Genomic DNA, 16,714 nt, shown 5'->3' on the forward strand with positions numbered 1-16,714 from the left:
TAGTATTCAATAGTGCATTAAGGCGCTAGGTCACAGGTGCCCACACTGCGCCTACTCACTGAACAAAAAAAGCCATACCAAAGTTTTGCAAAAAAAAAATTCTAAATTTGAAATGTCTGCTTAGATTCCACTGTTTCTAAGTTACAGTATATGATCTGAATATTGACCTTGAAAACCGAATTATCTGATAACAATCCTTCAATACTGCCTATTGTTTTTATAAATAATAAATCCGAAATTCAACTGAATACAAAAAAAAATGTCACTGTGAAGTTTTGACAAACAGCCTTGAACAAGCTCTTACCGAGATTCTTTTCTTTGCAGTGGAGCGGGCACGGTATTTAGTGGGCGTGAAGTTGAAAAACAGGATAGGAAAAAAAATTACGATATTGTTTGTTTGCGTATAAACCCCAAACCCACTGAACCGTTCAGGGTAACGTATTCAAAGCCAAATTGAAAGGCGAAGAAGAATGAAAAACTTGGCATACCAGTGCGAAGGCATTGGGGGGAAAAGTTAGGTCAAAAAAAAGTGCTGTTTTCTCGTTGTGGAGTTATGCGTTAGTACACGAGATCATGTTGAGTGTGGCTCCGTTTACGTGCGCCTCTCGGAACGGGGAATAATTTTCTTGGTTCCAGAGTTTTGGAGTAAGTTTTTGAGAAACTTGAGACCGGCAGGGGACTGTCATGTCGCTCAGTGTCATCCTGGAGGTAAGAAAAGAACTTTTATGGCGAGATTTTTGACAGTTTTGGCGGGGAAATAATTGAAAAGGGGAAAGTATTCTGCCCTTGTCTTCCCTAGTCGTTTTGTGTGAGTATTGGCATGTACTAAATAATGGCGCGTTTCACACTTGTTGGTTTCAAGCACCGGTAATACAGGATTTAGCCATTAGTCACGTATGCCGGGCGGGGGAAGTTTTGTTGTTGTTGGAGATGCGAGTTTTGTGTGATTATTTTGTGGCACCGCCTTGACGAAGTTCAAAGTTGATTCTGCCCAATTGCAGTTCAGGGACGTTCATTTACTTCACGTCATACGACAATAGCGAACAATGAGAGAATGTATGTCTTATTATGTTTATGGAAGGTACCACCTATATTTCAATTTTCGTTGAACGCAGTGACGTGTTCGGGTGACAATAATAATTAATCTGCGCGTTATTAAAAATAACCGAAAGGTTCCACAATGGCGTTGAGCATTCGTAAAGTTTGGGGCTGAGTCGCGCGGAAAACTTGAAAGGTTTTCTAAACTTTCCCATAACTTGCGCAGTTCTTACGGTGGCCCTACATTAACTACGGGGGAGGGGGCACATAACAGGGGGACACATGCCCCCCCCCCCTTCTTGGGTGCCCCCATTTAAAACCTTGAATTCAACAAAAATAATATATTATTTTGCCTTCAGCCCCCCCCCCCTTGAAAAATGTGCGCACCCTCGGTGCCCCCCCCCCCAACGTTTTACCCTTGTACGCCACTGCCTACATTGGATAACAAAAATATCAGAGATACCTTTAAAGTGTATTAGTTAAGATCTAGTAAGGACTAAAAAACACATTCGAACAGGATATCTAATAATATCCACAGTCAAATATCCGCATTCAAATAGGACATGACGAGCCGGGTGTCAGATTGAGAAAGCAGGTAAAGATATCCGAACAAAATTGACTACCCAACACTGCAATTTGGGTACAGGTCTCGCAAATTAGACATAAATTTGAGAAAATAACACTGATGGTACGGTGTAAAAAAAAAACCACATGTATGTTACCAAAAGACATTATTTTCAAGGGATCCAGAACGAAATTTTCGGGGAGGGGGCTCGAAGGCTCGAGTATTTTTTTTTTTCAAAATGGGAAAGGGGATTAAGTATAGTATGGTGCGCTTTTTCCACATTGTGATATTAAAACTGAAATATATGTGTAGCGGACGGCTTGCAAGGGAGGTAGGCAACGTTTTAATTTATCTCCTAAAAATTTAAGACAAAAAAAGCGTTTTCACTTCTCTGATTTTTTTTTGGAGGGGGCGTGGCCCCCGTTGCGCCCCCTCCCTGGATCGGCCAATGATTACATTGGATTCGAATCGGCGACCAATCACAGCAAACTCAGTGGGTATTAAGACAAGATGAGTGAAAAGACAAGATAAATTTGCGGTAGCACCATGTGAGTAAATCTCTTTTGTGAGTACGTGTGGTTCTGGGTATTGGTAAAACTGCACACACAGGCAGCAAGTTGTGGGTTCGAAACCGGTGTCGTGTATAATTACATTCGAATCCCATAAACTACCGTACGGGTTCGTTCACACCCCACCCCGCATGCCTCAGTGCAGAAATAAATAGGAGTCAAATAAGTCGGATGCCTTTAACTAAGGAGTTCATATTTCATGGAACACCGGGCATGAAAAAATTGTTTTCCCACGGATCACTAATACCTGCAGTGCAAGTCAGATGAACGACTGTGTTGTCCATGAACCTGCAAAATGCAGATTTTTTTTCAAACCTTTGAAACAAACCATTCCGGCGTAACCGGGTCGGTCGTATTTCTGATGTCTGTCCATGGAAAAATATTATAAAAGATTTAGTCTACCCATTCAAGTATAGAAAAGTGCACAATAAACGCTCTTGCCTTACAGGTACTTTAGAATTTCCATGCAGCGTCAAATCTGTATTTATATTAGGGTTCATGTGAGATGAATTTTTCTGAGGGACACATTTTGTGCAACTTTCTACTCCTTTCAAATGTATGAAAAATAGTTGACATCCCTTTTTAGTTAATTTTATTGAAAAGTGCACTTCTGTAAACATTTTTTTTTAATCCCATGCTTTTCTGGACAACTGGGGGCGCTGTTGCTGTGATTTCATTACTATCAGGAATAGTTTAGGCCAAAAAAAAAAGTCTCCGGTTTCTGGTATGGAGCTTGCCCAAAAAGTGGTGCGGCGACGCGGCTTTTTTTTTTTTTTTTTACCGGATTTTTTTGCTTCAAATTTCGGCTGATGACTGCAAATGGTGCCCGACTAAACTTAGTGCAAATATATGGGAGTCCAGAAAGGCCACATAAAGCTTATTTTCGACCATAACCCAATCTAAAAACACGTTAGAATTGTGCAGCAGCATGATTCCAGTTAAACCAGTGAGTTTGGCGGTTTTGAGACATCATCTTTCATTGAAAAAAAAAAAATTTCATTTTGCCGACGCGCATGGCTACGGCGACGCGCGCGCATACCAGAAACCGGAGACTTTTTTGTTTTTGGCCTTATGGGTTTTCTGTTCAAAATGTGAGCCCAAATATTTTCTCCTTGAAAACATTTGTGAGAAAAGTTTGCTCACTGGCTGACTGCCATGTACTGACATGACAACGAATCACCAAAGAACAAAAAAATTACGACAGCAAAATTAATATCCAACATTCCGGCAACTTTTAGTGCTGAAAGACTGTAACATTGAGGTTTGTGACAATTAAAAAAAAAATTATACAAATAATCATAATAATATTATTATTTTACAAACACACAAATGAACAGATCAACATAAAACTACGAAAAACCTGTCGACTCACAGCGACCAAAAACATGCCTCTAAACCTTCAATCATTGTCAAATGTACGTCAAAAACCGTCAAATTTATCACAACTTCATCAATGACCCATATAATATGACCTTTTACTGGTATGCGTCATTAAATTTGAGTGTTGAGAAATTTGTAGAGAAAAAAAAACGCACAATGTCTGGCCACGTTTTCAAAAGACTTTTTTTCAGTGCAGTGAAATGTACCTTTATCCGCGGGGCGTTGCCATTCACCTATAGTTAGCTATTTTCTATCGCACCAAACACTCCACTCTTTTCATGAGTTTCCTTTTCACCAAAAGCTCCGCCATTCGAGGAAGGACAGACACACACAAAAGAAAAGATTTCCTAGATTTTGGGGGGTGAAAGTTCTACCATTTACAAACGCCGTATAGTCTAAAATGTAAAAACATTTTGATAAAATACTTAAATGAGAGAATATTTTCGACTTTATTTGAAGGAATTCCTCCCGGTGACTTAATCAATCACGTGATAGCGGCAGCAACCTGACCTGGGAATAGATCAGACTCGTCAGGTCCAGGAACCAGACTACAGGGTGTCCCCAAAAAAGTTGTGTTTTGCAAAAACTACTTAAAGGGAATGTACATCATTGGCTTTTGCTGTAATTTTCAGAAACTAACTATTTGAGGGGTTACTATAATAGATCAAATATTGTTCAAGTAGTCTGGTTCCCTGACGCCACTAAAGATGAAATAAATCAATTTATATATGCCACAAAACTGTAAGGTAAGGGACCAGTCTAGGTGGCCTGCACCATACCCGCTCATGAACATGCAATCAATAGCAAACAAAATTTGGACTGAAAAATGTTGAATTTGGAGCAGTAGTTGAAAAAATAGTTAGGTTTTTCCAACGGTGGTCGGCCGACCACTGTTGGAAATTTATCCAAAAATACCACTTTTCTTGAAATTGACTTCACACCAGGTGCCATACTTTTACAGGATGCTTTGGACCATCATTTATCAACATCCTAGTAAGATATTTTGTAAACATTTGGTAGTTTTGTTTTTCGATGTTTGCAAATGTTGTGTATTCCCTCTAACATGAGTATTTCACCTTGATGGAGCATCTTTTATTATACGCTTGTGCATCAGTGAAAATGCCATGGAAATCAGTTCATGCAAACCAGAGATCTAACAAATTATAAAAGGTCATGGGTTTTTCACCAATTTCCAGTGGGATGGGACTTAATTTACATCAGAGTGAAAAGGCCCGTGACAATCTGATGTACTGATATCGTCAACTGTGTAAATCCCATTGGAATGGATGAAAAACCCATAGCCTTTCACAAACAGTTAGATCTCTGGTTTGCATGAACGGATTTCCATGGCATTTCCACTGATCATAAACAAGAGTATAATTAATATGCTCCATCAAGATGAAATACTCATGTTAAGCAGTTTTTGAGAAATTAAAGGATATCTGCTTGCACAACTTTTTTGGACACCCTGTATAACGGTTCTCTTGCAACATAGACTACACAATTACAAATGTTATTACTTTTGAAGTTGAGAGTGGACTCATTCATTAACTGAATCGCAGAGTTGTAATGACTCGAGTCAATGACTCGACTCGAGTCCGACTCAGTCAACATTTTTGGTGACTCGACTCGACTCGAGTCCCTAGGGGTAAATGACTCCACTCGACTCGAGTCACTGCAAGCAAATGACTCGACTCGACTCGAGTCCCTCATCAAAAGACTCGACTCGACTCGAGCGAATGCTAATAAGACTCGAGTCCCAAAAATAAAAGCAAAATTTTGCGAAAAGTATTTGCAATGACTTTCGGTGCGAATTTTATGTTCATTTACAAACATACAACGTGTCACAGACTCCCACCTTATGGTTCTGGAACGCACAAAATACTATTCAGAAACCGGATTTTAAACACATTTTCCAATTCGTTGTTTCATCATTGGCTTTGGGCGATTTCTTATAAAGCCTCTTGGATTCGAACGCCGGCTAAATGTATGCCCTCCTTTTATACATTTTGGTAAATAGTGTTAAAATATTCTTGACTTGAATGGACTCGAGCTAAATATTTGACTCGACTCGACTCGACCATCTTGACCTAATGACTCGACTCGACTCGAGTCACTTCTTTAAAATGACTCGACTCGACTCGAGTCACAAAAATCAGTGACTCGTTACAACTCTACTGAATATACCTTTATCATTCTGCCAACATGTCAGTCATGCTCCCTGTAACCAATAAGAGTACTGAATGAAAATGGATGATGTGCAAAAAGCAACCAGACTATTTTCCTTCCAGCCTCGCTTTGGTTACATTGCTTTGAATGGGGAAAAAATCAAGATGGCCGCAACATGACAATGGTCTATACCATGAAGAAAACAACCCTTAAGAAAGGGTAGATTTTTGTGAATTATGAAGCATTGTGTTTAATTTCCAGGAGCCTTCGGGTTTTCAGGAGGGCGATTTGGAGTTTGTTGGTCGCGTACCTCGCTCACCGAGACGACCTCACACATACAGCGGGAAGAAACGGGAGAAAGCCGGCGGACGGCATGGCTCGCCAACCGGTCGGTACATCAGGGCGGCTGCTGGTAGAAGCCTGGGCGGGCTCCGGCCTAACAGTCAGTCTTATTTCCCAAATGCTCCGGGCGCCGGGCCAAGACGTAGGAACCCAGAGCCCAGAGTCATCGGCTTTGCTCGCAATCCTCGCCACCCCAAGAGCTTGTATGATACCGAGATCAGCATGCGGCACTTCATGAAGGGGGCACCGAAGGTGACTTCGGAGATGTCCTTTCCCGATCCGAAGAACCGGGGCTTACGTAACCCGATGGCCCCGCGTTTTCACCATGAGTTCGATCTGACCGCGGAGGATTATGAATTCCAGATTAACCCAATGGCTGGTGTGGACATGGATGTCCTCCTGTCGGGGCCATCCATGGCGGGGACTTATAATGTCAACCGGGGTTTTGACGAAACAGCCGAAGATGGCATTGACAGCACGGAGCAGAGTAGTGACAGCGAAGAGGCCGAATCAGATCGTGGCGAAGGTGCTGATGATGTCAGCGTGGACGACTCCGCGCCAAGGAGAGCCGAGGAGGCCCCGAGGGGAGACAGAGCCATCTATTCATCGGTGAATAAGTTCCGGTCAGCCCCGCAACCGGTAGCGGACCCGATACGCTCGGAGCCGCCGCCGTTCGCGCCGCGACCCCCGCCGCCACCAGATCAGCCCATGGTGATACCACGCGCAGTGGCGAGTCAAGACGAACCCCCGAGCTATCTGCCACAGCAACAAGACGTCCAGCTAGAATCGAAGGAGGTTCAGGTTCAACTGGAGGCTCTTCACACCCTGGCCGAAGAAGAAGAAGACCAGCAAGAGATGGAACAACTCGAAGTTGATGACAGCCAAGAAATAGAAGCCCAGGTTCTTCGAGACATGAGCACACAGACGAACGTCACTGTGCAAGACGTCAGCGAGCCTGTTGAGCAAGACGAGGCAGAGACAGACGACCGGTTCATCCAGATCGGAGACGGTCGGGAAGACAGCGCCACCATGACCCACGGGAACTGGGAAGCCGTGGCACCTTGGTCTCAGCGCTCCTCCGGCCAGGCGGTGACACGCAGCGAAAGCCTGGCTGTTAACTACCGAAGGGTCGTGGCTGAACTGAGCGGTGCAGAGCGACCAAGGGAACCCCAAGACGAACCACCAAGACGCCAGGAATCGGAGAGAAGGCAACCACGCGAGGAACGCACATTACCCGCCCGGGGTGAGCCGCCGCCCTGGTCGCCTCCCATTGTACCCCAAGTGGAGCAGATACTACGCCCCATGGAGGACGACATGAGGAATTACCCGCCGCCTTCTAGGGAGTGGGACCCCCCGTCGAGGCGCTATTACCATGGCAACAGGGTGTCCATGGCCGATATCTGCAATCGGTGTTGTTTCGTCATCCTACTGCTGTTAGCTGTTGGGGTGATCGTAGGCATCATAGTGGTGACCGCGTTATATGTCTCTTGTAAGTTTTTCTCCACATATTTTCTAAAACCAAATTTTCTATCAACAAAATCAACAGTACACATTCGCTGAACAAATTTTAATGCAGTCATTATCAGAAGAGCGAAAAGAAACGTAAAGCTACTACAATTTCAAATCTCACACTGTTCCAGTTTTAATTATTAACAATTATTAAATGATGTTTTTGTTTTAAAAGGTATTGTCCAAAACTGGAGACACCGGGATTCGAACCCGGGGCTTCTCGCATGCGAAGCGAGCGCTCTACCACTGAGCTATATCCCCATTAGTGATATGCTACATCTATCTTAGTGTTTCTAATGAAAGCATTTACTTTGATGAGCCGAGTTGATACCAAAAAAAATCACAAGTTGCGGAAATTTTGAATAAAGACTTGTCTTGTTGATTGATAGATTACAAAATGTCATAATCGAGGGATCAATTTATAACACTGATCGATCAATCGCTGACTGAGATTGACAGATTTATGACCGATTTATTGATTACTTATTAATTGACTGACCGACCGACACGCCGACCGACCGGCCGACCAACTGACAGACTAATTTTTTGAAACAAAGACAGATTATTTAATAATTTTTACTTCTTTCAAACTTTCCAATTTTAATGTAGCAACTGACTGCGGTGAACAGCCATGCGGGTTGCTTCAGCAACCGGGATACTTGGCCGGTACGTATATAAAACACACAAAAAAACGGACATGAAAACAAAAAATATTTATCTGAATAGAAAGCTTGCAAAGACTATGGGGCGCCCTCATTTTGGGCAGTTCTTTGATCTGTGATGCCCAGGAGTAGACACTCTGTACTTTTATTGTCTGTGAATTCAAATGACAATATCCGTTGCCCACAATGAGGGCGCTTTGTGCAAACTCTTTATAGACATCAAATTGCTTCAAGGTCGTTTTTCAAGAGTATTCACCGACAATTTCACACGATGCTAATTTTCAAACCGCAGTCAAGTCTGTTACGAGCCCATGTGGTCCATTAAAACTAAGGCAGGCGTTCATCTCCGGTTTATCAGTAGCATGAAACGACTGAGAATATTCCCCCTGGATGGGATGCCAGTCCATCGCAGGTATACTCCCCAGCTAATGCCGGTACCCATTTATACTCCTGGGCGGAGAGAGGCAAGTGGGGAGGAAGTGGCTTGCCCAAGGACACAGCATATGACCAGCAGCTGGATTCGAACCCCTGACCCTCTAATGCTTACTGATCATGAGTCACAAACCCTGGTGCATTATATAAAAACAAAACAGGATCTATGTTATACTTTTTTGTAATGAAAATGATTTTTCCCCCTCCAAACTTTTAGGTTTTGTGGCGTTGGGAGCACTGGCTATTCTGATCTTGTTCGCGTTGTTCACGTGGTGCTGTTACAACGTGACTCGGAGGCAACGTAACCAGCACAAATACCGGCCGAGGGAGAGACAAATGTATTGGCAGTGAAACTTTGAAATCGGTCGAGAAATTAACGAATACACTACCGAACAAGGCCCAACTTCACTGTGTGTTTTTTTCACGCACATGACTTGTGTATCCTTTGGACGTGGTCCGAAATGCTTGGGCAATCGATTTTTGACCGTGCACGCATGGTTAGATGCTCGACAAAAAAAAGTTTGATTCGAGAAAAAAGTTTGGCAGTCCATGTTTTCGTGTATTCGAATGTTACTTAATATAGGCCTATACAGGGTGACCCCCCTAAAAAATGTAACACTTTATAAAAGGGGATCGGTGGATCTTTATATTTTGGGTATCATTTTAAAGCTGGGAGCTTTTTCTTTCAAATACTGAAAAATCATGAAAATAGCACTTTGGGTTGCCGAGAAAATGCCAATTATGTAAAAGTAGTCATTTTTCATCCTGTAAGCAACAAAGTACCACAGTAAGGGATTTTCACTGTACCTATATTTGTGCATGCCCTAATCCTTACAACACTGCACACAATATGACAAGATACAAATGAGTTTAATGGAAATACCTTTAATTGTCCACCTGAACAGGTAACTCATCCTTTTTAGTTCTATTTTAAACCTTTTCAGCATCATAAATATGTCAAAATATTAAAGACATCGCACAAATGAAGGATAATTGCACAGTAGGCTTACAGTAAACTGTTTCACTGTTTGAAGTACTTGTGTACAGGATGACAAATGACTACTTTTCCATAATTGGCATTTTCTCAACAGCTTTAAGTGTTATTTTCACGATTTTTTTTCTCAGTATTTGAAAGAAAAAGCTCTCAGCTTTAATCTGATACCTAAAACATAAAAATCCACCGGTCCCTTTTTTTAAGGCAAGTGTTTTAGGGTTGCATTTTTTGGGGTCAACCTGTACACGAAATGTGGGACTAGATTTCCTTAAAATGGTGAGAAGGGTGGTAATAATGTTTGTTGCTGTTAAAATAATTCCCTATATCATAAAATTATAATTATTAGGTCTATACTGGTCAAATCAATCCACAATATGAATATCGCAACGGGTTGTGAAACCGACAGATGTATGTGAAATTATGATGTTGAAGTTTCAGCTTATATGTTTTTGAGGAAAACAGTAAAAAAATTATGCATGATATATTTTGTACTATGAAGATAATTAAGCTGAAGCTATCCCTAGATTGGGACCCGATTAATAAGTGTGACAAGTACCACAAAAATAACCCCAACTTATATTAGAAGTATAATGTTATTCCATGCAAATGTTGAACACCGTCTTTTGACAAAAGCCCAACTAATAAGATGTGGGAAATATAAGTATTTTTTTTAAAATTTTGTAAGTTATTTCATGTGAGCTGTTTAGCAAAAAAATATGATTTATCTTAATGAAATATAAACAGAAATGTATAATCTTGATAGTTTAATTAAGAGAAAGTAGCTATTGTGTTGGTGTATGTACATGTATGTATATATTTCTATGAACGGTATGGCATAGTTCTAATTGATATTTTTAATACAAATATTTTGTTTCGAACAAGGAGTTGGGATCGTATATATGCCTTTTGAATGTGTAAAAACTGAAATACATTTTGCACATATCTATTATAATTCCGTTATCATAATAAACTATATTACGCTGCCGATATAAGATGTTGCAATTTTGTGCCAAACGGGAAAAAAGTCTTGTTTTGAGACGCCACTATTGTGTGAAACACCCCGGTTGACTTTCAGATAAAAAAAATTTCATTTTGTTTGAAACCAAGCGTACATGAAGAAAGAAAACTTAATAAACAACTCATAAAACGGGTTTTTTAAGAACCTTTTATATAAAGTATATGAGTAAAGTATATGAAAACTCAACCATTAAATAAAAAAAAAACTTTATCAGCTGTTTAATTCCTTCATTATACTGGTATAACAACTTTTTACATCGCTGTGGCGCTGGCACACCCAATTTTTTTACTAAATATCACAAGAGGGCGCTGTTCACAAATCATGGCGCTCAACTCGAAGCGAAGCGAGTGGCATTTGCTCCGATATGCGAGGTTTGTTCGTTCGAATGACGCGGCCAAAACTGGTGGCAAAGAACAGCAAGAAGCCTCGACACAAGCAGGAACGTGGAAGGTAAGTTTTATTGTCTTTTAAATGTTTAGACAACGATTGCGTTGGATTTTACAAAGTGCGTTTTAAGTTGTAAAACTTTACTGGTCTAGCCAGGCCCAATAACTTTGCAACTTATCACTACGCGCACGCGCCTGTGCTGCACTGCAGTACAAAACAAGTTTTCGTGAAAGTAGGCCTATCCTACAACATGCATATCATTTTATATAGGTCAATTCTGTACTAGTTTAGGGAAACAACAAAGGTCTCCACTGTTTCTTTCAAGCCCCAGGCGCTTTTTGAGATTCATTCTTGTCGTAAAACTAATTTGTACTTAGAAAATTATGTTTCCCTCAATTGATATGATAAAAGCTGTGAGCCTGTGTCCGTTTTTGTTATCACTGATTCACTCTTTCTCTGCGATGTTAGCATTTTCCCTGGTCTGACGCCGAGCCATTGATGTTGTCCATTCAAGATTCCAGCTATCTTCTCATCACCAGAGGCAAGCTTATCCTTGTAAGAAACAAAGATGTTCCAAATTTTCACCAAAAAAATAGTAACGGGGGCACTTGATTTGAACTTCCATTTTTTTTTGAATTTTTTTTATTTGGCTAGTACCGATCCAAGCCAAAAGTTTCAAAAAAGGAGTTCTAGCTCCCTAGGTCCCCCCAAAAAAGCCAGGTACAGTGACTAAATTTTCCCAATTTTCAATGGTTTTTGGTTCAAGAATGCGACAAAATATATTTGACATAGGCCCCCTAGCTTTCTTTGAATTGTTTTTGGTGTGTACTTTTGTCATATGAGATTTAATTAAAATACATGTACATGAAAGTCTAATTGCCCTTTTGGCTATACTAGATGAAATATAGTATTTCTTGACCTTGGTTTTTGTGTGTTATGCATTCCTTTTCCCCCCGAATTTACTGCAGTAAACTGATATTGTTTATCTTTTTAGGAGAGTCATGCACTTTTTGATGCCGAGCACTACATAAAGGGGGCAGTCAGAGGAGATTGCTTGCTGTTCATCCAAAAAATTAAGGTTTGCAATTATTTATTGGACGCCATTAGGCCCAAAACAATAAAAGTTCTGCTTCCGGTTACCCCACCTACCCTATTTTGCCAGCCCCTACCCTCATTTGTTTTTTGTGGGTTGTTTTTTTTTTGGGGGGGGGGGTAAAAATGAGGGGAAAAACCCCAGAAAATCATCAATTACTACCTTTTACCCTTGACTACACGCAGACACCTCCATATGATCGTACACAAAAAAAATTCCCTACCTACCTACCCTATTTTCAAATGCTATGTAGGCTAATCGGAAGCAGAACTATTTTTGGGGGGGGCCTTATAGTAGGGCCTACCATTGGGGCCAATGGTTTCCACCTTTGCAGAAAATTAATAGAATTAATCGCTAATCTGAAATAGTCAATGGAATTTGAAATAGAATGTTAATTTCAAAACCAGACAATGTCCATTTTGAAAAGGAAAATCATTGGCATGTTGATTTTTTAAATGTGTACCATATTTGTTTTTGGAGGACACTGTGTTTTACCATTTCCAAAGTAATATTTTCCCAAATTAGGGTAGAGGCTGTCAAAATAGGGTATGTAGGGTGACCGGACGCAGAATTATTTATTTATTTTTTTTGGCCTAAGCAGAATGAATGCAGGAAGTTCCGAGTCAAGTTCAAGCAAGGTTCGTTCCCGTCGACTGTTGAGGCTTGCGCGGACTGCGTCGTCAATCTGAGAACGTATTTCCATGTCAAGCAGGAGGGTGCCGACACGACACAGGTGCGCCATGCCGTTTTACAGGTGAAAAAAAAACATATCAAATGAAGATATCATCATTTTCCAATTTTAGAATGCTGATGATCTTGTAAACATCTTATGACTATAAGATACATAGCCATTGGACCTCAGTCATCAGTGAAAAGCCAATATATGAGTAAATGATCTTCCAATGTCTTTTACAATTTGTAAGATGGGTTTTTTTTTTTCATTTCAAATTAATCAGAAGCCTGCAGCGGACAAAACGATTCTGGAGGGCGAAGTTTCTTTAGGAACTGTTGCTACGGTAACTCAAGAACATATTTTACACAAATTGGATTTTGCAATAAAGTCTTCACAAGGCCATCACTGGTCAGTCACACGTCATCCAGTCTGGAGTCTGGGGACAAACTTTTCAAGTGACAAGTGACAAAGGCATTGCCGGATCTATGTTCTTCTTCTCTTGTGATGGACTTGTGATCGAGTTGTGATTGAGTTGTGATCGAGTTGTGATCGACTCGTGATCGACTTGTGATCGACTTGCGATCGACTTGTGATCGACTTGCGATCAACTTGCGATCGACTTGCAATCGACCTGCGATCGACTTGCAATTGACTTGTGATCGACTTGTGATCGCCTTGAGATCGATTTGTGATCAACTTGTGATTGTTGTAAGAATGACTTGTGATGTACTTGTGATGTACTTGTGATGGACTTGTTATGGAGTTGTGATGGAGTTGTGATGGAGTTGTGATCGACTCGTGATCGACTCATGATCGACTTGTGATTGACTTGTGATCGACTCTAGATTGACTTGTGATCGAGTTGTGATCGACTCGTAATCGACCCGTGATTGACCCGTGATTGACTCGTGATCGACTTGTGATCAACTCGTGATCGATTCGTGATCGACTTGTGTTTGACTCGGGATTGACTCGGGATTGACTTATGATCGACGTGTGATCGACTCGTGATCGACTTTTGATTGACTCGTAATTGACTCGGGATTGACTTATGATTGACTTGTGACCAACTTGTGATTGACTCCAATACAACGCTGATCCTAACTCACCCATACCCCAACTCAACACTAAACTTCATCCTCTTGACAGGTTCTACTAGGCAGCAAGACGTTGGACCTCCCCCTTGCCTACCACCACCACCAATCGTCCTGGCAGCCAGGACATAGATCCGGCAATGCCTTTGTCACTTGTCACTTGAAAAGTTTGTCCCCAGACTCCAGACTGGATGACGTGTGACTGACCAGTCACACGTCATCCAGTCTGGAGTCTGGGGACAAACTTTTCAAGTGACAAGTGACAAAGGCATTGCCGGATCTATGTTCTTCTTCTCTTGTGATGGACTTGTGATCGAGTTGTGATTGAGTTGTGATCGAGTTGTGATCGACTCGTGATCGACTTGTGATCGACTTGCGATCGACTTGTGATCGACTTGCGATCAACTTGCGATCGACTTGCAATCGACCTGCGATCGACTTGCAATTGACTTGTGATCGACTTGTGATCGCCTTGAGATCGATTTGTGATCAACTTGTGATTGTTGTAAGAATGACTTGTGATGTACTTGTGATGTACTTGTGATGGACTTGTTATGGAGTTGTGATGGAGTTGTGATGGAGTTGTGATCGACTCGTGATCGACTCATGATCGACTTGTGATTGACTTGTGATCGACTCTAGATTGACTTGTGATCGAGTTGTGATCGACTCGTAATCGACCCGTGATTGACCCGTGATTGACTCGTGATCGACTTGTGATCAACTCGTGATCGATTCGTGATCGACTTGTGTTTGACTCGGGATTGACTCGGGATTGACTTATGATCGACGTGTGATCGACTCGTGATCGACTTTTGATTGACTCGTAATTGACTCGGGATTGACTTATGATTGACTTGTGACCAACTTGTGATTGACTCCAATACAACGCTGATCCTAACTCACCCATACCCCAACTCAACACTAAACTTCATCCTCTTGACAGGTTCTACTAGGCAGCAAGACGTTGGACCTCCCCCTTGCCTACCACCACCACCAATCGTCCTGGCAGCCTGAGCAACTCTCTGAGATGGTGCGGCTCTGCCTCGCCGACCCAACGTTCCCTGCGTTTGTGGAGACGGTGGAGGACGAACTGAAGAAATTAACGAGAGACGAATGACGATTTGTGGTCATGGGCGAGTTAGAACTTCCACTGAAAACTCTCAATGTTAAATTGAGGAATTTGTGCAGAAAAGCAAATGTCAAGTAGTTAAGCTTTCATAATGTTCAGACTGTGTTAAATTACGCATCATAGTTTTTGCAGTTTCTGATGTAAAATACAAAAAAAATTACGTGTTGTGAAAATTTTGAAAAACTACATGTATTTACTCAGAACAGGCACAAATATGAAGAAAGTTGTAAACCTTCGGCCAGAGTTGAGTTGCGTACCGCTACAATAATAATAATAATAATAACTATTACCGGGAATGGGTCATTTGGGAGACATTCCCATAGACTTGTGCACAAAATTTTTCAAACTTAAATGTGCCCTAACCCAATATTCCCTTGTCCTTTTTCCACGAATTTCGGTATTTTTTACTAATGAGACCACGAGCAACAAATATAACCTGATTGCGACAGTAAAATTTTGCCTCTAAAGGGGGGGGCTGTGGAATTAGGGAGACATAAAAATGTCTGCCTAATGACCAGAGTCTCCCTATTGTCGAAGAAATTACAATAACGTGTCTCCCTAATGGTACATTTGTAGGAATAATAATAACCGTATTTATATTGCCCCTTTTCCAAAGGACACAAAGCGCTTGGGAGAATGCAACCAAAGACAGGTAAATGAACTATGAACATACGAGACCCATTATGTACACCACTGCCAGAAACACTGGGGCAAATAGCGACAAGTGTTACTGGGTTCTTTAACGTACACTACACAACACACGGGACCTACGGCTTTACGTCCCATCCGAAGGACGAAGCAATAATGGTAAAGCACCTTGCTCAAGAGCACAAGCACCATGTTCCCCCAGTCAGGATTCGAACCACTGGACCACAGCACCCCACTATCAATGATGATTCAAAGACATTTTGCAACACACCATTCCAAAAGTTTACACAAGATTTCATTGCATTTTTAAAATCAGAACAACAGCAACAGAAGCACTAATTTATGAACATACTTTCTTTGTTTTCTTTGGTTTTTAACCTTTATTTGAGATGTTTTGACCTTAAAGAGCCATTTGTATGTACACTTTTTTCTTTCGTTTTTATTGTACAACTTAATATACAAATTTGTTATTTACAATACTTTTTTTCTTTTTTCTAAAGTATGACTACATTTTTGAAGTTGAACACTGATATTTCTCAATTTTGAGAATGAAAAAAAAATCTACTTAGAATCCCTTCTTGGATGATGCACATGTAGGAAGTGTATTTACAATACTTTTTTCTTTCTAAAGTATGACTGTACATTTTGCCGTCATTTGAACACTTGAAAAACCTTCAATGTCTAAAAAGAAATCCTTCATATATGATGTCCTTGAAATGTGAGTAAACTTTCTTACAACAAAGGCATTTTTATTTTATGATTTTAAAATACACTTTTTTTTGCCACTACTATGTACTTCAGAAATTTACATCAAAAACTAACATTTTGCTACAAAATACCAACTTGGTAGTGCATTGTCTACAAATCTCAAATGAATATTTGAATAAAAATGGAAACAATCTCAGCCTAATTATTTAAAATGTTCGAGTTAACTTTTCTCAACAAAAAACTTTGGTTACAAAAATCAAAACAAGTTGAATTCGAGATATCTTGATGGGATGAACAACTA

At 40.8% G+C, this 16,714-nt stretch overlaps 2 protein-coding genes and 1 non-coding gene across 3 annotated transcripts; 2 read left to right on the forward strand and 1 right to left on the reverse strand.

Moving 5' to 3' along the window:
• Positions 1 to 455: 455 nt before the first annotated feature.
• Positions 456 to 9,167, forward strand: LOC119724370. Its single transcript, XM_038195392.1, has 4 exons — positions 456 to 708; positions 5,983 to 7,552; positions 8,182 to 8,238; positions 8,884 to 9,167. The coding sequence occupies exons 1-4, from the start codon at positions 685 to 687 to the stop codon at positions 9,015 to 9,017; spliced, it is 1,785 nt and encodes a 594-aa protein (XP_038051320.1). The 5' UTR covers positions 456 to 684; the 3' UTR covers positions 9,018 to 9,167.
• Positions 7,762 to 7,833, reverse strand: Trnaa-cgc. The gene has a single exon. It is a non-coding gene; the product is annotated as a tRNA-Ala (tRNA).
• A 1,800-nt stretch (positions 9,168 to 10,967) lies between the features above and the next one.
• Positions 10,968 to 15,390, forward strand: LOC119724371 (meiotic recombination protein REC114-like). The gene is made up of 6 exons (XM_038195393.1): positions 10,968 to 11,128; positions 11,534 to 11,620; positions 12,060 to 12,143; positions 12,760 to 12,891; positions 13,115 to 13,174; positions 14,872 to 15,390. The coding sequence occupies exons 1-6, from the start codon at positions 11,000 to 11,002 to the stop codon at positions 15,043 to 15,045; spliced, it is 666 nt and encodes a 221-aa protein (XP_038051321.1). The 5' UTR covers positions 10,968 to 10,999; the 3' UTR covers positions 15,046 to 15,390.
• Positions 15,391 to 16,714: the final 1,324 nt, after the last annotated feature.

The sequence above is a fragment of the Patiria miniata genome, unplaced genomic scaffold (assembly GCF_015706575.1).
Source record: "Patiria miniata isolate m_02_andy unplaced genomic scaffold, ASM1570657v1 HiC_scaffold_18, whole genome shotgun sequence".
NCBI lineage: Eukaryota > Metazoa > Echinodermata > Asteroidea > Valvatida > Asterinidae > Patiria > Patiria miniata.

What these genes read in the sequence shown, in the direction of transcription:
- LOC119724370 (XM_038195392.1), top strand. Translation starts at nt 685, where the DNA reads ATGTCGCTCAGTGTCATCCTGGAG. An exon ending in CGCTCAGTGTCATCCTGGAG is followed by an intron (nt 709 to 5,982) that starts GTAAGAAAAGAA and finishes TTTAATTTCCAG; the next exon opens with GAGCCTTCGGGTTTTCAGGA. An exon ending in GACCGCGTTATATGTCTCTT is followed by an intron (nt 7,553 to 8,181) that starts GTAAGTTTTTCT and finishes ATTTTAATGTAG; the next exon opens with CAACTGACTGCGGTGAACAG.
- LOC119724371 (XM_038195393.1), top strand. Translation starts at nt 11,000, where the DNA reads ATGGCGCTCAACTCGAAGCGAAGCGAGTGGCATTTGCTCCGATATGCG. An exon ending in AGGGTGCCGACACGACACAG is followed by an intron (nt 12,892 to 13,114) that starts GTGCGCCATGCC and finishes CAAATTAATCAG; the next exon opens with AAGCCTGCAGCGGACAAAAC. An exon ending in CTTTAGGAACTGTTGCTACG is followed by an intron (nt 13,175 to 14,871) that starts GTAACTCAAGAA and finishes TCCTCTTGACAG; the next exon opens with GTTCTACTAGGCAGCAAGAC.